At 31.8% G+C, this 20,737-nt stretch overlaps 2 protein-coding genes across 3 annotated transcripts; both read left to right on the top strand.

The window, feature by feature from the left end:
- On the top strand, positions 1,098–5,017 carry LOC109332858 (GDSL esterase/lipase EXL3-like). Its single transcript, XM_019567957.1, has 5 exons — positions 1,098–1,422; positions 1,625–1,755; positions 2,276–2,509; positions 3,572–3,827; positions 4,824–5,017. The coding sequence occupies exons 1-5, from the start codon at positions 1,134–1,136 to the stop codon at positions 5,015–5,017; spliced, it is 1,104 nt and encodes a 367-aa protein (XP_019423502.1). The 5' UTR covers positions 1,098–1,133.
- Positions 7,879–13,263, top strand: LOC109332856 (protein MID1-COMPLEMENTING ACTIVITY 1-like). Of its 2 annotated transcripts, XM_019567955.1 has the most exons (9): positions 7,879–8,033; positions 8,556–8,647; positions 8,842–9,269; positions 10,437–10,861; positions 11,109–11,206; positions 11,862–11,933; positions 12,534–12,640; positions 12,764–12,857; positions 12,977–13,263. In XM_019567955.1, exons 3-9 carry the CDS (start codon positions 8,859–8,861, stop codon positions 13,027–13,029), a joined length of 1,260 nt encoding a protein of 419 aa, XP_019423500.1. In that variant the 5' UTR covers positions 7,879–8,033; positions 8,556–8,647; positions 8,842–8,858; the 3' UTR covers positions 13,030–13,263. The 2 variants fall into 2 exon arrangements, with proteins under 2 accessions (XP_019423500.1, XP_019423501.1); XM_019567956.1 differs by lacking the exon at positions 8,556–8,647.

The raw sequence follows: 20,737 nt of genomic DNA, 5'->3' as shown, positions 1-20,737 counted from the left end.
GTAATGATAATGGTAATTGGAGCTTTACTCTAAGATCAATATGGAGTGTGTTTAATCATGTTAAATCGGATAACTTCGAGTAAACGCGTTAATGAATTGACTAATTTACTTGTAATTAAAAAAGATTGTTTAGAAAGACGCTCAAATGATAAAAGAGATGAGAAGAAACAATAGTGATAATGGAGAATAACGATAGACTATAAGTTATGGTCGTGCTTACAAATAAAAGTCATGAGTGAAAATAAGACAAGCTATCAATAATACACGTTCCTTATTACCTTAAATATTGATGTCTAATTCTTTAACTCAAACATAGCCCCAAATCCAATAAAACTTGTCGATATTTGAATTTAATTATGATCGGATCAGACTAGATCGGTACTCATCCCTAACTTGTATATGCTTCACTATGTAGTAATGGGTTGAGAATGTGCTAGAAAAGAATATGATTGATTTGCATTTAGGAGGAAAATGTCCACACACAATAAAGGAGCAACAACTATTTCAGTTTTTAGGGTTGGTAAGTGTTTGAATATAATGGGTTGGGTCACTCAACATGCCATGCATCCTATGGAATTACACAATAATGCTTATTTTTGGCCATAAGGAAATTTATTAAGGGTGTGATTGGTGATTATTTTTCCATGAGATAAAAAGATCATTGGTAATCAAATACACAAATTTTAGGAGACAAATTTTACATTAATCTCATATATATGCCTTTAAATAGCAAAAAAATATTATATATATCTAATCGAACCTTAAATGAAACATTTTTCGATTTGAGATTTACCGATTTTAATAATACTAATTTAAATAACAAAATCATTTGAAAGGAAATATCATCTTATAAATAAAATGCATACGTTTTAAAATATAGATTAGCTATAATTCCTAAATCTTTTATTGTGACCTATTTAATATAATGAATAGACTTTTTATTATCTGATAATTAGATTTTGTTTTTTCTTGATTAATTTATCCAAATGAGACTCAAAGAAAGAGGACAATAAAAATAGATAAAAAGAAAAAATCTAACTTTCCTATAAAGTAGGTTACACCAAAACTGAAAATGTATGTGATATATAGCTTTTCATTCAGAAAGAAAAGTGAGAAACATTAGTCATAGAAATATGAAATCACTCTTCCAAAATCTTCATTATTCTCAAATAATGTCTCTACTCATTCTTTGTTATTCAACCATAGCCATTATCTTTCAACATTTTTGTGCTGCAAGTTTACCAAACAATGAAACTGTGCCTGCAGTTATTGTATTTGGAGACTCTATAGTGGATCCTGGAAACAATAACCACATTGAAACACTCATCAAATGCAATTTTCCACCATATGGTAGAGATTTTGTTGGTGGAAATAATCCAACAGGGAGATTCAGCAATGGGTTAGTCCCATCAGATATCATTGGTACAAAAAAAATCGTATCTTGTAATGTTATATTTTCTTTACTGTTACGACTTAAGCACACGAGTAAAACTCAACTCAAAAGATTAGTCGAGTAAGTGGGAGATGCGGAGAGTCTTATGACTTAAGTATCATATATTGAGTTTGTTATTCTACTGAATGTGAAACTCGTAACACTTATAAATTTATTTGGCTCATTTTTTAGCTGCAAAGTTTGGAGTTAAGGACCTTCTACCTGCTTATCTTGATCCAAATTTGGAAATTCAAGAACTCCTCACAGGTGTAAGCTTTGCTTCTGGTGGTGCTGGTTATGATCCTCTAACATCTGAATTAGTGGTAAGTTACTAATTCTATATCGTTGTATATTTTCATACTTATTTCAGTCTCTTATGTTTTTTACAGCACATCTTTTGTTCTATAATTTGTGTCACAATAAATTGTGGTTGATGAGAAAAATAATTAAATTTTAACTTAGATTCATTTTTTTAATCAATCACATAGGCATGACACATGTATTGACAAACATTGTGGAATAGCAGATGTGCACCCTATGTTTTTAGACCTTATCAGTTTGATCTCTCCAAAATCGAAAAACTCAAAATGATTCAAAAAATATCAAATGTGGATCAAATTAGTCATTTTTAATTTCAAATTATTCTCTCTCATGTATAGTAAAACATGTTAAAAGAACTAATTTGTCCCGCATTTAAAACTTTTGAGATGATTTAATTTTTGAAGGACCAAACTCGTTAGATTAAAAATCACAAAGACGGAAATATGTATTTACTCTATTATTAATTTTGTATAACATACCTTAAATTAATATAACTCTTGTGTATTTTGTCCTTGTTGTAAGTCTGTGATGTCATTATCATATCAATTGAACATGTTCAAGGAATATATAATGAAGATAAAGGAAGCATTTGGTGGAAACATAACAACAAAAATAGTATCAAAGAGTATATATATTGTGTGCATAGGAAGTGATGATATTGCAAATACTTATGCTCAAACTCCATTTAGGCGTGCCCAATATGATATTCAATCCTATACAGATTTAATGGCTTCAGAAGCTTCAAACTTTTTGCAGGTATATTTTTTTAAATCATTGCAACATTAAATGGAAACTAACTATGCTCAAAATTGTTATATCCACTTAAGGAGTCAGACTCCTCTTCTTTACTGAGAAGTCAATTAGGTTTTTTAGTATATTTTTAAGAATAAAAATGTAATAACAATATAAGTTAAGGAATAAAAGTGTCGTTGTTTTTTTAGTTTTTCTATGTATTTTCAACTAATTGGTCTCTCTGATAATGGAGAGGAGTCTGACTCGCACTTAACCTTGTGAGTTTTGAAGATAGAAAGTTTTTCGTGAATAAAGTATTATGACAACTTTTAACATCTTTGATTTTTATAAATATAATGAAACTATATATATTGTTAATCATGTATATGTGATGAAAACTCAGATAATAGATGGTACTTTGGGCTAAAGATACAACATTACTCTATATACAAATAAATAGATACATAACAAACATGATGAATGAGTAACTATACAACAGGTCGGACTAGGTCATGTATGTTTGTCCTTTACTCGATCCTAAATGGTCTAGTTTTTGAACTCAAATTTAATCCTAGACCCGATAAAATTCGACCATATTTAGACCTGATCATGATTAAGTCAAAACGAATGAGTAATTAGGGTTGGGTCTTACTCATCCCTAGTAATAGGTACCACTCTCACAAAAACATGAAACAAAAAGTTAGAAAAATAAAGTAAGAAATAAATAAATAAAAGAATGATTGAAATCTTGTCCCCCATTGGTGCAGCATTTGAAGAGTGATTTAGGTTGCAAACTGAATAGATAATTGGATAGGTAGGTGTAATAAAACTTTTCTATTCATTCATTCGTGTAATAAAACTTTATGGGGTGTGAGTAAAAAATATATTACATGATTAGGGAACGAGGATCCTCCGTCCTAAAAACTTCTCATCTTCATGTCTCAAGTCAATGATATCCCACCAAATCACATAAAAATATTATTTTACATTTTTTTTAATTTTCTTTTCAAGTATGTGTCAAATTTCTATTAGATTGAGACATAAAAAAGTGGGACAGCTGATCCCCATTTCATGATTTGGATGCAGGAACTTTATGTAGTAGGAGCAAGAAGAATTGGAGTATTCAATATACCAGTTATAGGGTGTGTACCCTCACAAAGAACAATTGGTGGAGGCATTCTAAGATCATGTTCAGATTCTTCTAACCAAGGAGCAATACTCTTCAACTCTAAACTCTCTTCTCAAATGGATACACTTCAAATAAAGTTACCAGATGCAAGATTTGTCTATCTTGATTCCTATAATCCTTTCCTTGATATGCTTCAAAACCCTACTAAATATGGTAATCACTAATCATATTCATCACTTTTATATCTTTCTTTGTCACATAGCTACTTCACCATATGAGTTGATACACCCTAATTTATTCAGTCTAGAGGGATAAGCTTTTTTAGAAAATCAAAATATGGGATGATACACTATATATTTTACCTAGAACGGGAGTATATTTTCGGTCCTAAGATATATATTACCCTTTGTGCTCTTTCATTCCCATTGGTTTCATATTTTTACCTTTTTAGTCAATGAGAAATAAGAAATATAGAGTGGTATATAAACTTTGGGATACAAGATGTGGCTCAACTAGGATCGACTAATGTAAACCAAATTACTTTAAAAAAATACAATATTGTTGCTCTCAAGTGATGCATAAAAATATTGTTTTATCTATGAACTTTTTGTAATAGTCCACTACATCTAGTGGTGGAATTGAGTTTTTGATGCAATCGGAAGCACAAATGATTGACAAGCACCAAATCTAGAATAATAAACACAAGTTTGTAATCATAAATCTTACAAATAAACTCTGGAATTCATCAGAAAGAGAAACTCTCGAACTTTTATTAAGGATAAGATAGTGATCAAGGCCTCAGCCAAAAGTATTTAAATAATAAACGAAAAACCTAATGCGAAATTATCCAAAATAGAAATAAAACAAAAATTTCAAAAAAATATTAAAACATCCTTTTCGGGCCTGAAACAGTCTCAGATGGCCTAAAAAGCCCATACCTCATAGCAAAGCAATGATTTGTGTTTGTTGACCCAATTCCCTATCCGGAAATGTATAATAATGATCATTTTGACATCGGGCGTCAAACTTGTGCAAATCTTGTCGATCCTTTCCCATGAGCGACTTCGTCTTCAATATACACAACCAGCCTTTACATCAGTTTTGATTGTCTTTCTTGTAAATTTTTCCTAGCTATATGCAAATCCATTTAGATATTCCATAATGCATTAATTTTGGACTCATTGTTTCCTTCAATTGGTTGTTGTGAAGGTTTTGAAGAGACTGATAAAGGGTGTTGTGGCACAGGGAACATAGAAGTGGGTATTTTGTGCAACCGTTACAGCATAGACACATGCTCAAATTCCTCAAACTACTTATTTTGGGATAGTTATCATCCTACAGAGAAGACTTATAATGTGCTTAGTTCTCTAGTGCTTGATAACAAAATCAAAGATTTCTTTTGAGTTATCATAATGAATGTTGAGATCCACCACATGGCTATGATGGGTCTTAATTTCTATTAGTTTCAATAGTTTATCACATAAGTTGTGTCGATTAGTTAGATCTTATTTAACGAGTAAAGATCATCTCCATTATTATAGAAAGTAGTGATATTCTTACACTTAGTTTTAGGATAAAAGTACCATACAAGTATAAATAAAAGCATATAATTGTTTTTTTTTTATTTTTGTTTTTTTTATACAACACTTTCATCTTCAGTAATGGAAAGAAGTTTAACTCTTATTCAACTACAAAATCGAGCTGGTATAGTAAAAGATGCCAAGCCTTTTAGGCACCACCTTGGCCATATCCCATTTTACATGCAACTTATCTTAAGGCATTTTTAGAGCACTCTTGAAGCTATAAAAAAGTAACTTATTATTGGTGATAACTTAGTATCTCATACCATAGTAGATAAAAGTGTGTTGTAACTTCCACATCCTAAGCCCATCAAACCCTTATCATAATCTTTAACCATGCAATAATTTTTACATAGTATAGATCAATATTTAAGGATTTAATTATAAAGCATAAAGATTTGGTCATGAAATTATTAAAAATCTGACTCATAGTAATCGACTTTAAAAAAAATAAAGATGTTGTCTTAAAATTTTGTAGGGTGAAAAAAATTAGATATCAATGATATATAAAATGATATATGCATTATAATATTAAATAATTTATATAAGAGTATCCTAAATAACTCTTAATAACAATTGAAAACATTATTAAAAATGAAATTATATCAAAAAATATATTGTTGTAACTAAATGCATTATTTACTTTGTGTTAAATAGATGTATAAATAGAAATTGTCAATAAGAATTAGTCGAATTAGATCAGGTAAAACTTACTTATTAGTTAATCCTAAATATTGCCCTGACTAATTTTTAACTCAAATACAATTCTAAACCTAATAAAAGTTGATCCTATACAAGTCCAATTAATATCAAGACAAACATAATTAGCAAATTGGATAAGGTCTTGCTTACCTCTCAATAATAAGTTTAAACTACATATAAGTGCTACAGTCTTTGTCAAACATGAAGGAGAACCATGGAAGCATCAGCCATAAATATATGTAAGATTCTCTATTGGTAGGAGAATTGCTTTATTATTATTTTTGGGTGACAAGGTACAATGTTACTTTCATTTCTTGTTTTCATCCACATTTCACGGGAACACATCTGCTATACTATAAAGTGTGACACTGCTTGTGATTGGTTATAAATAATGTATTTAAGTTAAAAAAATAATAATTACGTATTTTTTGACCAATCATAAATAGTAGCACATGGAGTGATAAACTTTTACAGGACAACATATGTTCACCCGCATTTCACATGCTGCTATCCTGTCAATTGGGCCTTTTTCATGATTCAGATATATATAGGGCCCCATTCTTGTTGTAGCATTTCCAACTTCTAAGCATTGTGCCCAACATTAATGGATCCAACTATTCTACAAAGTAAAGATTTATATATATTATCGGTGTAAAGATTTATATACATTTATTATATTATCCATTTTTCGTTTGTATTACTTTTTTGAAGTGTTAATGATAATTAAACATGAATAGTTATGGATGGTACAATGATAATATATCAAACTCATACACTATACGTGTTTATGCTTTTTTTTCCCTACGTGGAGTCACATTCACGTCAAAGAAATTGGTACTTTTTATGATTTTTTTGTTAATGAAACCACAGATTGATATCTAGTAGTTTAAATACCACACTATACTATAATACTAGCTAATACTATAAAAGTTTGATTTGATTTTTTTGTAACTTAGGTTGAATTCAGGTTGGTTATGGTTGATTTTTTGTATAACAATTGAATACATGATTTTATTGTATTAAAAAAAAAAGAATCTTGTAGAGCCCCTAAGTTCAAATGATATAACATAATACAATATTTAATTTCATCTATAATTTATATACGTAGTTATATAATAGAAATAAAAATATGTCAAATCCAAAAATATTACAAAAAGACTAAAATAAACAAGAATATAATATCTACGCACTGTAAATATTTATACATAATCAATGTGTCATCCACATTTTATTTGAGTTACTTACTTTTTTCTTTTGAAGTTAATAATGATTGAAAATGAGTGAGAATTGAAATAATATTTACAAACTATCAATATATACATATTTTTCTCAGCAAACAAATCTCTAGATCATTTTATTATATAATACCATTTAAAAATGAAGGTAAAATTGTAGAATCATACACAACTTATGTACCAAAGAGTAATACACAATTTATCTTTATTAACCAACCATTGAAAAATAAAATTAAAACGACATGTATTTATTTTTCCACCATGGGCTAGTTTCCTTTTCCGACCAACGGACGTTGCTTTAAGTTGTACATATTTGATTCCCCTTAAGTAAGAATTCGAGTTCGAGTCTTGTGGATGGAAAAAATGCATGTTGAAAGAGTTAACCCCACGTACTTGTGGAGAGAAAGTTTCATTTTCCATATTCTGCTACAAAAACATGAATAGTTAATTTTTTGGTTTCTCATATCTATCATCGTATTGAGACAATTCTGTCTGAGTCGGGAACATCCACAAGTACAAGAGGCTAACACAAGACTCGAATCTGAGACTTTGCTTAAGAAAAATCAATGATATAACACTTGAACTAACGTCCGTTGGTACATGAATAATTAATTTGCAGTAATGACAACTGTTACACACTTATTATTATTATTATTATTACATTGTTATCGTCTATGAAAGTTAAACTGTGAAAACGGTAATATCGTAATAACAAGAGCATAAGAGGGTAGTTACGTAATAGTATTGAGATGGAGCAAGAAGAACAGAAGCAATAGCGACAAACAACACCGTACCCAAAACTGTGATCGATTAAGACACACTTCCAAATTCAAAGCAATGCCTGTCATTACCTGAATCTTATGTTCTTCTTTTTCGGATTTTTTCACATTCTTCTGTACTATGTAAGTAACCTTTTTTTTATGTGTTTTGTTTATAACAAATTATATAACTAATCTCTTTCGGCTGCATGTCCCCCGAACAAATGTTGTTCTAAGGAATCAAACTTTCGAACTTTGGCGTATTACTACAATACATGGAAGTGAGTCTTACACTGTTAGACCGACACCTTTTTCCTTACATAGTAACTTGTTTATGCATTATGTGTACGAGTGAACCTTATACCCTTCCAACAACTTTGTGAAATGAGTTTAGATCCTTTTATTTTTGTTTTGTATTTGATATGATAAAAAGAGAGGAAAAAAATAATCTGAAAATGTTTTATGGATTTCTTCGTTTATGATTTGTATGAGTATTTTGTTTTTCTTTTAGAAAAGACTTTATGTTGAAAAGTGAGTTAAACAGCTTCATTAACACTATGATTTTGTTTGGTTTTAATTTTCTGCTTTTTTTTCTTAGTTGCTTAAATTGCATTTGCTATTTTTTTTGTAGTGCTTCTATCTCTGAAAATACCATGGATCTTGCAGGGTAATGCTATTTCTGAGAACACTTTGTAGGGGAGGGCTTGATCCTGCTTGAAATTTTAGATTTTTCAATGCTAGTATTTGCATAATTAAAGGTAAGTTGAAACTCTAGCATATAATAGAGTCTGCAATGTTTTTAGCCCTTTATTTTTGGAGTTATATGGTAAAACAAAGAGAATTTGTTTGCACAAAAAAGTTCTGATTTTGTATTAACATTTTATTTTTCCAATTTATTTTTGATGAAATGAGAATTATTAGAGTGAGCTCATAAAAGGATGGATTTTTTCAGGTTGATTTGTAGAGAATATGGCTTCTTCATGGGATCATTTCGGGGAGATTGCGAATGTGGCCCAGTTAACGGGCATAGATGCTGTGAGATTAATTGGGATGATCGTAAAAGCTGCAAGTACGGCACGGATGCACAAGAAGAACTGCAGGCAGTTTGCAAAGCATCTGAAGTTGATTGGGAACTTGTTGGAGCAACTCAAGATCTCAGAGCTTAAGAGGTACCCTGAAACACGGGAACCACTGGAGCAGCTTGAAGATGCCTTGAGAAGATCTTATATTTTGGTCAATAGTTGTCAGGATCGGAGCTATCTTTATTTGCTTGCCATGGGCTGGAACATTGTTTATCAATTCAGGAAAGCTCAGAATGAAATTGACCGATACTTACGCCTTGTACCTCTCATTACTCTAGTCGACAATGCTCGAGTCAGGGTATCTTTTATCCCTTAACTGTGCTCATTATCAATTATCATTGTTGTGAATGGATTTTTAGTTTTGTTTGAACAGGAAAATAATAAAGAGGAAAAAGTTCTGTAGTTTTACTCATTGGAATCTTTCAACATCTTGGTTGATATTATTTATTTGCATCTTTGCTAGTTTGCAATTAATTTAACACTACTGGCTAGTACTATATACAGTTACTAGGGTCGGGGGATTTAAGCTCTTGTTTGATGTATTGCTTTGGGATACAACTCAAGTAGGTCCCTTGGCAAAATCAATAAGCATGCAATCAACTTGTGGTTGATTTTCAACATTATTTGAATGTTAATGGAAGCTTCTTTAGAAGTTTATTGAGCAATGTTAGTATGAGTAAATCCTGGATTAAAATGAGGATTGCTTCATTTGAGTGATTCCTAACTCTTGATGAGATGAATCAAAATGACATAAACTTGTTATCCACCAAATTCCACTTGTTCTGCATGTGAAGATTAGGGTCCGATGCTTGTAAGTTGCATATGGTGAACTTGTAAGGCCATCTAACCACATTATGTGTTCGATACAAAATACAACCTGGGCAACTTGAGCTGTGCTCGAATCGATTAATTTAGAGTGCTTTTTCAATGGGATCTGAGCAACTACTCTTGAAAATTGAGATAGATCATCTCTCCCATACAAGTATAGGCACAACTATTATGCATTCATATGCATATACCCCCGGTGCTTTGTTTTTCACCACATGCTATAAGGACACTAGGATACGGCAGCATTCGATGTAATTTAGAACTCAAACCCATTAGTTTAAATCAGGGCTATTGATATGGTTTAGTGGCATTATTTTTAACTTTCAGATAGAATGTGGTTTTAGTTTTCCCTCTAGATAAGTTTGGACGGAGGATCGTGGAGGGAATAGGAAAAGGGACGGGAAGGCTTAAAAAGTTTAAAATAAGCCTTCCCTTTTATTCTCCAAATGATTGTGAGTGTGTCATGGTGTTGCATAAGCGACAGCATTTTGCTTTTCAATCAATCAGAATTTTCAAAATTTCCATATCTTTCTGAAGACTTCCATCTGCTTTATATTGCAACCTTCTTAGTAGCATATATGTTTGTAAATTTAGTCTGAATACTATAAGTGGACAATCTATTGTGTTTTTAAATCAGGAAAGATTTGAAGTTATTGATAAAGATCAATGTGAGTACACATTGGATGATGATGACCAAAAGATGCAGACTGTTATTTTAAAACCCGAGCCTGACAAAGGTGATGCTGTAGTGCTGAAGAAAACTCTTTCGTGTTCTTACCCAAACTTTTCTTTCACTGAAGCACTTAAAAAAGAAAATGAGAAGCTTCAACTCGAGCTACGACGTTCACAAGCAAATATGGATATACAAGAGTGTGAGTTCATTCAACGTTTATTAGATGTCACAGAAGTTGCAGCTTGTTCTCTTCCTGAGAAGTTTTCACCAGAAAAAAGTTGTAAGAAAGTAGAGAACAGTAACTTCGCTTATTTTGATGACAATCATGGAAAGGGTCATTCATCTGATACGAAAGTCCATACAAAAAGTGACAACGTTTTAGCAACAGGGTAATATATTTCTCTCTTCCCCAGGTTTAATGTGTTTTTTGGTTCATTCGTAATAACTACTTAACCGAAAGTTAGAATACTTACATGAATTTTGAGCCACATGCATCTGACATCTAGTTTCCTTTGCTACAACTCTCGAGTAGCTTAAACTACACCATCCCTATTTATAAAAAATTATCATTTATCTTTTTTGGTTTCTACCTTATGTTGAATTGAGTCTGATGCTTATATGCCTTGGGCCGAACAGATTGTCAGTTTCAGAAAAGGAAATGTCAGCCGGAGGTTCATATCAGCAGGAAGATTGGCATACGGATTTGCTTGCTTGTTGTTCTGAACCTTATCTCTGTATGCTCTCTCCCGTTGTAAATTTGATTTCCTTTAGGTTTAGTCGGCTATAATAGAATAGTTTCTTTATTCACTACAGGGTATTACATGTATATTTTGGTTCACTATATCTGTAGCCTTATTAACCAAAATGCTTTTCCATTAAAGCAGTAGTCAACAAAATCTCTAATTTACATATCTGTTAATTTGCACCATAGTGGAGACGGTAGTTTAACTTTTTTACTTATATTCTCCACCTCTACTGTGAGGTTTATCCTTCATCTTTGTATATAAACTATCACATAGTCAGCATGCCTCTGTAGTGATAACATTTCTTTTTCTTTTTTCGTTTGGGGGTGACTTATCGGCATTTCGGATCTATTAAGCTGAAAGATTCAAGTTTGAGTTTCTCTCCCCTCGGCCACCCTTTTTTATTAAATTCTAACTGCTGTAAGTTGTAATTTTCTGTGTAGTTTGCACTAGCTGTTATTGGACACTTAACTGGATGAAATATACAGCTTCATGAGAATTAATAGGAACGGTTAGGAAATAGGATAGAGGTTCTTGCATGTTGTATGTTGGTGGCACCGGTTTTTCTGTGAACCTTGAATAAAACTAGAAGTTGGTGGTGGTAACTGTTGGAGCTAGATTCATAAGTAGATTATTTGATTCGCAGGTATAAAGACGTTCTTCTATCCTTGTGGGACACTTTCCAAGATTGCTACTATCACAACTAACAGGCCAATATGTAAGCTATTATATATCGTGATAGCATGAAGATGATGAATCTCTATATCTGGATTCCTTTTTACTTTATATATGTTTCTTGCTAACAAAGGTAGAACTTGAGTGGATCAAGTCGATAATAAGGTCATAACATTATGTGTATTTCGTATAGATTTTACACCTTAGAAAAATCTCTTTCTTGGTTACACGACTTTGAGGGATATGGGGTTGAAATCTGAAAATTTGACATCATCAACTTAAGTTAAGGTTTAGAACAAGCCATGTCTAAACCTTCTTATATAGTGTAGACTGAAGCAGGGTCGTTTATCTAAAATCTAACCAATGATGAAATCTCACCGAATTCATAAAATAGCATAATACCAGCTTAACTTAATTAGTCATAAATGATAATGAAATGTAATGGATGAATAATAATAATTTCTTTTCGGCAGATTATTGACTAACAAGCAGGTGTCTTTATTTTTTGAAACCAACGCTAAGGCTGCTTTAAGTTGAAAATGTTTTCTGATTTTTTGTTATTCTAACTTTAAATTTGGTTTCTTTGCAACGCTGAAAAACATTGAGGTTGTGCTGCTATAATTTCAATTTTGCTTTTTCTCAGCTTCTGCAGAAATATGTAATGAATTGATGGCATATTCATTAGTTTTATCTTGCTGCTGCTATACTTGTTGTATAAGGAGGAAGCTTCGGAAGATGTTGAACATCACGGTAATGCTTCCTTCCTTCGACATAAATATGACCTCCTGGTATCTAATGTTAAAGTTTGAGTTTTCTTTTGTTTTGCTTTGTCTTTGTTTTAATGTTTTGTCGCTCATTGATATTCTACGGTAGGGGGGCTATATCGATGATTTTCTTTCTCATTTGATGTGCTGCTGCTGTGCCCTTGTGCAAGAATGGAGAGAAGTAGAAATCCGTGGGGTTTACGGTATGTCATTATCATTCACATGATTCATATTGCTCAACATTTAAAGAATTGCACTAGAATTTTGGGAAATTCCTCTTGTTGAGAGACCCAAGTCACATTTATGTCAAACCATCTTGCAGGTCCTGACAAGACCAATACAAGCCCTCCACCCTTACAATATATGGAGTCTTAAATAAAATTAAAAGAAAATGAGATTGTTATTTGGTTGTTTAGGACTTTGAATACCATAAGGAAAAGAGGCAATTAGCTATTGGAACAATCACATCAAGCCAAGAACTATGTATGTATTATGACTCTCACCTTGCCTAGCTTCAGTTGCCTATATGTAAAGTAGGTTTCTTTAATATGTATCCAAAAAGTCACTTCTAGCTTTAGCTAACAATGCATCATTATTATGTTGTCTTTTTTATTTTTTTTATTTTTACTTTCACTGATTCATAGGTCTAATTACCATAGACCTTGCTCCTCCCATGCTTTTTCTGGGTCTATTTGGAAAAGGATATATGTCGCGACCCGATTTTCGATTGGAAGATCAGCTCTGCGACTTAGGAAGAGACGAACTCAATTTCAATATTTCCCAGTTGATTAGGAGTCGTCACTTTACGAGTTACACTCACATATGAACTCGCTTCAACAAGGATGAAACTCTGCACCTGATCGCATCAAGCTCCAAAACATGACGAAAAGGGCAAATGAGTCCTCTAGAGAATATGCTCAAAGGTGGAGGGGAGTTACTTCACATGTCTTGCCTCGTCTAGAGGAAGACGAACAAATCAATATTTTTATCAACATTCTCCCCAACCCCTTCTTCGACAAAATGATAGGAAACAACACAACTGATTTCAATTCTGTGATCAGAGTTAGAGATAGGATCAGGCAGAATATGAAATTCGGCAAGATCGTTGCTGAACAGACTAGAGTGTCTAAAAAGCCAAATTATATGAAGAAAAAGGAAGCAGAAGCCCATTATGTAGCTGGAGAACCTCAGAAAGCATCAAACAAAACAAACAACAATTCTCAGTCGTATACGCCCCGCCCTCAACATACCCAAACACCATACCAACCCAACAAACAACATACCAAACCTCCTACCAGCCAGTAGCCTACATTAACCACAACCGCCCACCATCTCAATATAACCAACCACGACCCAACCAATGTCAACCCCAACAACCCGAACCCAATTATCAACCACAACCCTACCAAGCAAACAACCAGACCCAAAACCAAAGCCCACCTACACAATTGCAGACCCAAGAAAGAAGAATCTTTGACCTTATTCCCATGACATATGCTGAACTTTTCACCACCCTACAAGCAGAACTTATACTAGCACCTATTCTGGGGAGAGCCCCAAACACTATCACCGTCTAGTACAACCCTAATGCTAGATGTGCCTACCATTATGGGATAGTAGGGCACTCTATTGAAACCTGTAGAGCATTGAAGCATGGGGTGCAAGACCTTATTGACTCCAAATGGCTAAATGTTAAAGATTACGTTCCCACTATCACGACCAACCCTCTACCCAATCATGGGAACCAGGAAATAAATGTCTTCGAGCAGGATGATGCAAGAATTATTATCGATAAGGTGGAATATATAAAGACACAATTAAGAGTCATATTTGCTGAGATGTGCAACAATGCTTGGTTGAATTGGTGAAAGGTGGCCGATGTGAAGATGATGTTTGTATGCTGCATGGAACTACATATCACAATATGGAGGAGTGTTTTGAGTTCAAATTTTTTATACAGAAGTTGTTAGACTCTCAGTTTTTGGTGATTGGGAGGAGTAATGAATATTATGATGTTTGTGTTATTGAGAATGACGAGGAAACTCGGAGTCCTATCGTTGTAAGGAAACTTGTATCAGTGTTTAACATACATGCATGCAGCAGCTCCACCTCGATGGGTGCCTCATTTGAGAAACATGGAACCTATGGTGGCAAGACGACTGAGTCCGTTCCATATCAATCAGACAAAGTCGTCCCCTAGAAATACCAAGAGGAAGTTGGAACAGGGTCAGTTCAAATGAATAAAGATGTTAATCTGGCTGGGGTAGGAAACATGACAAGGAGCGGAAAGGTGTATAACCTTGTTGAAAAAACCAAGAAAGTTGTCAACGCCTCTTAGGGCAAGGAGAAAATCGATGAGCCAATAGACACCAGTTCTGAAGCAGCACAGATTAAGCTGCCTCCACCTGAAGTTGAAAGGGAGGTCATAGACGAAAAGGCTTGTGTGTTCTTGCAATTCATAAGGCAGAGTAAATATCAAATAGTTGATCAGCTAAGTTGCACTCTGGGTAGGGTATCATATTGTCCTTATTAATGAAATCAGAGGCTCACAGAAAAGTCATCTTGAAAGTGTTGAATCATGCCCACGTTGACCACCATATAAGTACCAGCAAATTGGACGGGATCGTCAAAAATATCATGGTCAATGACTTTATTTCTTTCAGTAACGAGGAAATCCCTAACAAGGGAACATGACACAATCGTCCTCACCATATCTCAATCACGTGCAAAGATTTCGTGATAGGAAGGGTATTGGTAGATAACAGTGCCTCGCTCATTGTAATAACAAAGATGACATTGTCTAAGTTACTAGTGGACGATTCAGCCATAGAACCTAGTTCAACAATTGTTCGAGCTTTCGATGGAGCCAGACAGGACGTGTTGGGAGAATTTGAATTACATGTGCATGATCATTGTTTTTAGTATTTCTTTTTAAAGAGTTATGCATGGAGAAAACATATGACATGTTGAAATCAAAAGAAGGGTATCAATCCAAACTGGGGCAGTTTATGATGGTTGATCTCATTGCTCGAATGAAAGTACTAAGAAACCTATAACTAGAGCAATGATGAGTTGCTCATCATGGATCAATCCAAAATATCTCAACCCAGCAGAGTCACCAGCTGTAACAATCCGATTTTCGGTTGGAAGACCGGCTTTACGACTTAGGGAGAGACGAACTCGATTTCTACATCTCTTGATTGATTTGGAGTAGTCATTACGTTTTTTGCGGTTAAAACTTAGAAAACTCTCTAATAAGCCCAATTAGGATAATTATGGTCTTTAAACAGAGATTTTAAGCTCAAAAGTAGATTACCGATCGGGGATATTAGTACCTTGTCTGCTCGTATTAAAACGATACACTCGCTAATCGTATGAACTCTTATACCCTTAAACATTTAATCATTAAAGCAAAACATTTTTATTTTTTATATTTGTGTCTGACAAGAGTTCATCATGCTTCTCCGTATCATTAGGTGCAATAGGAAAATCAGGACTACGTTTTGGTTCGAAAATTGGTTGGTCGAAATATAATTTGAATTTTTGTCATCTTTAAGATAGGTGAATCAGCAAAAGCTAATGTCGCAACCGACCAAGTTTTAATTATCTTTTAGAAAATAATATTTCAATTACTTTTAAAAAATCAATTTAAGATTTGGTGTGGTGCGGATATTAGGTTTTGTTGCTTCACCTACCTTAAAGATGAAAAAAAATCAAAATATATTTCAACCAACAAATTTTCGAACCAGAACTACGTAGTCTTGATTTCCATATTGCTCCTACAGATACGTAGCAGCAAGATGAACTCTTGTCAGACACAAATATGAAAAACAAAATTGTTTTGTTTTAATGATTAAATGTTTAAATTTGTTTAAGGGTATAATAGTCCATGCGATTAGCGAGAATACTGATATAATATGGATGGACGAAGTGCTAATACCTTCCATGATCCATAATTGACTCCTGAGCTTAGAATCTTTGTTCAAAGACCATAATTATTCTAATTGGACTTATTAGAGAGTTTTCTACGTTTTAACCGCAAAAAACGTATTGGTGACTCCAAGTCAATCAAGAGAGGTAGAAATCGAGTGTGCCCCTCCCTAAGTCGCAGAGTCGGTCTTTCAACCAAAAATCGAGTCGCGACATTATTATTGATATATAATTTGACATAAAAAATTATGTATATATAGATCTTTTGTTAATCATTTATATATATTATATATAACTGAAAAAATTAGAGAATCAATCACGTATAAAATGATATATAAATTGTGGCAATAAACCATTTGTACAAAAGCGTCCTAAAAACTAGCAAAAACACAATTAAAATTATGAAATTATATTAATAGATAAGTTGTTACAATAAAATACACTATTTACTTTAGGCCAAAGAAGTGTCATTACTCTGTACACAATTAAATATGTACATACAAACATAGTAATGAATGATCATGAGTCGGTTTAGGTCATGTTTGTCTCTTACTCAAGCCTAAATGAGTGGGTATGATTGGGTCCTGCTCAACCCTAATAAAGACTAATTTAATTATTTACACGTTATCAATGGAAAAAACCAGATGTTGTAAAAGGGTTATGTCGCTACACAAAAATAGGAAATGATGCAGAAAAAATTTATGTACTGATACACCACTAATATATCATTCATTATTCATATTTAATCATCATTAACTCTTAAATATAGGTAATAAAAAGTATATGGAAAGTATGTTTATGAAATATAGCTCAAGTGGCTCCTTTTGATAGTGCATTGTTTTTGTAGTGGGAGAGCTTTTCCTTCTCTTTCTTTCCTACAACTTTAGCTCAAGTTATCTCAAATTGAGTGTTATCCTTTTCCCAAACAATTGGAATAATGTAAGTCTTGTGTTTTGAGACAACTATCAATGCTTGTTGGATGAATCTATTTGTGACTCAATTTGTTTGTATACATCTATTTGATATTTATTTGTGTGCAACAACCTTTGTTTGATTCAAAACTCGAGTAAAATATTAGTAAATGTGTAAGGTTCACTAAAATATCTATAAGGGTATCAATAAAATTGTAGATAGTGAAAGCCATGAGACTCAACAATTTTTATGTTATTAAGAGTTTAAGTGATGTGGATCCCCAAATATATCCCACTAAACATTCTCCTTAACACTAAATAAAACATGTATGGCATGAAAAACTACATGTACAATTGTCTTTTGGGATTATATTGGTTAAGAAAACAACAAATAATGATTTTGTATGGTAAAATTATGCATTTAAGGTGTCTAGAATTGTTGAAGTTAGTTTTTCAATTTTAACTTATTAAATTTCTATTTATTTTTTTAACTTATCTAACAAGGAGAATGCTAATTGTTGCCCTAATCAAACGAGAAAAGTGTCCTAAAATTGTGTATTAAATATATTTAATTTTTTACATAGAATTTTTTTGTATAAATAACATTATCTCATCACTTTGTGGAGGGAGTATATCGGATGGCCCACAATGAGTATCACACCATATGGCATGACCTTCTGATTGATTAAAATATATATATTCAAATTAAAATTTAATTTTTAAATATTTCTCTGACCAATCACAATTTCATTGAGTGACACTCATTGTGGGACAGCAGATGTGCACCCCATTGTGGATAAAGAACTAATCCTTTTTAGTGTATGTGGTTGCCCCATCCAACAAAACCAAGGATATCCCATCATCATTTAATGGGTAATGAACTAATTTCTTTCGAGATGTATGGTTGTCTCTCCCAACAAATGTTACATCTTAAAATTGAACATTTAAACTTTAGTCTTTTTATGAATCCAGTGGAACCTTAATATTTAAGTAGTGTCCCTGTAAAAAATAATACGTTAATTTATTATTTTTATTCAAGAGTCTTAAATCCTATCACATTTTTTTTATTGATTTCTTAAAAAGCACTCCTTATCAAAGACCCATGAATGATGAATAATTAATGATATTTACCTTCCTAAAACTTAATTTTTTTTTCTTGATTTCTTAAAAGGCCCTCCTTATCAAAACACACATTCAATAAGCAGAAGGATAAATGGTGAGAATCTGTAATTATTCATCTATTTAATGTTATACATCATTGTTGTTGTATATTTATCTTTTAAATATATAGTATTTATAGGTAAAATATGGTAAATTATTACTGTGAAGTAAATTCCATATTTCAGTTTTATCTCAGCAATTTTTAATTTCTATAAAAATTATAAGTAACCACTACCAATATATTAACCAACTCTATTACTTTAAGTTTGACAATATAATAGAGATAAAAATTATAATAAAAAGTATACTAAATACAAAAATTATTATAAAGTAGAGAAAATATAAATAATATAATATATAGTGAACCCAATACTAAGTTTTTCCTTATTATATAAAAAAAAATTAACAAATAATGCCTGGTCACATTTCAATGTTTTTATAACCATTAATTCCTTATGTTGATTAGATGTTTCTTACATTGATTACAACTTTTGAATGTATAATGTATTTACATAGTATTGGTCATGGAGTAATCCAACTTTTCTGACGTTCTTCGTGCCACGTTCTATTACCAAAATAATATTACTTATCAATGTTTTTATGACCATCACTTTAATCATATCTTACAATTTCTTTTTAAATATTTGAAACCGTTGGGATATGTTTTCTGTGGATTGAGAATATTGGATATATACTAACAATGTATTGATTTAGTGGTATAAAGTCTCACTAAATTCTTAAGATAGTAAAAAATTAAAATTTTAATTTCTGAGAGGGATACTTATTTGAAGAGACAGTCATACAAAAAAATAATGAGATATCATGGTAGTAAAAAAAGAATATTGGATATATATATATATATATATATATATTAAATAATATGGATGAGTGATACTTGAATGAGAAAAAGTAATTGTACATTGTCATTATGTAACTAACTCTATTTATTATAGGTATATTAGATCTCCTTATAATTGAATCACTAGAATCAGAATTAGGAGTAAGATTAAAAAATTTGTTTTTAGAGTAAGTCTCTCATCTTATAATAATTTAAAAATATTAATTTATTTCTATCAATTTTTTAATAATTAAATAATATTTTTTTTAATAATTTCTTTTTACTAATGGAAACCATTCAAACACATACCATACACAACTCACTATTAGTTTTTTTCCTTTTTTTCAATGACTGTACAAACAAACTTCCATCTTTTAGGTCTGATTTTCTCTTCTATCAAGGAGAATAAATCCAATTTTCAATACCTATTTTCCAAAACTACAACAACTATTTTAATTAAAGAATGAATAATTTAAGGGAAAGAGAGTGATTTTGCAAATAATATTATTTTCAATTATATTTTGCTGTTCTAAGTTTGACATGTGTTTGACAAAGTTTATTATACACTATTAATATAATTATATACAAATATCTGATTATTCGTACTCACACATCTTGTTCAGTGTCAATAACATTTCTATATACTTTTTCAAAAAAATTAATTCACGTACATATCGATTGCTTAATTACTTCACACCAAAATTATAATTTAAGCATTCCTCATTTAGGTTAATTGATACATATTTAGGATGAAATATTCATTATTTATTCTATTTTCATATGACAAAGTATGGATAATAGTATTGTCATTATTTTAAAAAAATCAACATTACTAATTCAATATTAAATTGTGTCTTCTTTATCATTTACTACATTCTTATAATACAATTATACCAAAAGTATTGCATATTTTATATAGAAATTATATAAATAAAGTTTCATATATTGAATTTGAATGAATATTAGGACTAGATACAACAATCCCACCTATTCGAATAATAATCAGACATGAAAACGATCCTGGTTAACGATTATAACTAAATAATCAATTGAATTACTTTAAACTAGTATAATTTCAATTCAACTATATTAAACATGGTTAAATTTCAATTCGTTGGTTGGTATATGATTGATTCTCGGGTTTGAATCTTGTTGATAAAAAAATGTCCGCTGGGAGAGTTAACCCCACGTACTTGTGGATGTTCCTGACTTGTATATGACTGCTTCCAGTGCAAGAACACGT

This window comes from Lupinus angustifolius, chromosome LG18, assembly GCF_001865875.1.
Source record: "Lupinus angustifolius cultivar Tanjil chromosome LG18, LupAngTanjil_v1.0, whole genome shotgun sequence".
NCBI lineage: Eukaryota > Viridiplantae > Streptophyta > Magnoliopsida > Fabales > Fabaceae > Lupinus > Lupinus angustifolius.
The sequence above is the reverse complement of the archived record's forward strand: the minus strand, read 5'-3'. Positions and strand labels throughout refer to the sequence as shown.

What these genes read in the sequence shown, in the direction of transcription:
- LOC109332858 (XM_019567957.1), top strand. Translation starts at nt 1,134, where the DNA reads ATGAAATCACTCTTCCAAAATCTTCATTATTCTCAAATAATGTCTCTA. An exon ending in AGTCCCATCAGATATCATTG is followed by an intron (nt 1,423 to 1,624) that starts GTACAAAAAAAA and finishes CTCATTTTTTAG; the next exon opens with CTGCAAAGTTTGGAGTTAAG. An exon ending in CTCTAACATCTGAATTAGTG is followed by an intron (nt 1,756 to 2,275) that starts GTAAGTTACTAA and finishes CCTTGTTGTAAG; the next exon opens with TCTGTGATGTCATTATCATA.
- LOC109332856 (XM_019567956.1), top strand. Translation starts at nt 8,859, where the DNA reads ATGGCTTCTTCATGGGATCATTTCGGGGAGATTGCGAATGTGGCCCAG. An exon ending in TCGACAATGCTCGAGTCAGG is followed by an intron (nt 9,270 to 10,436) that starts GTATCTTTTATC and finishes TTTTTAAATCAG; the next exon opens with GAAAGATTTGAAGTTATTGA. An exon ending in CACAACTAACAGGCCAATAT is followed by an intron (nt 11,934 to 12,533) that starts GTAAGCTATTAT and finishes GCTTTTTCTCAG; the next exon opens with CTTCTGCAGAAATATGTAAT.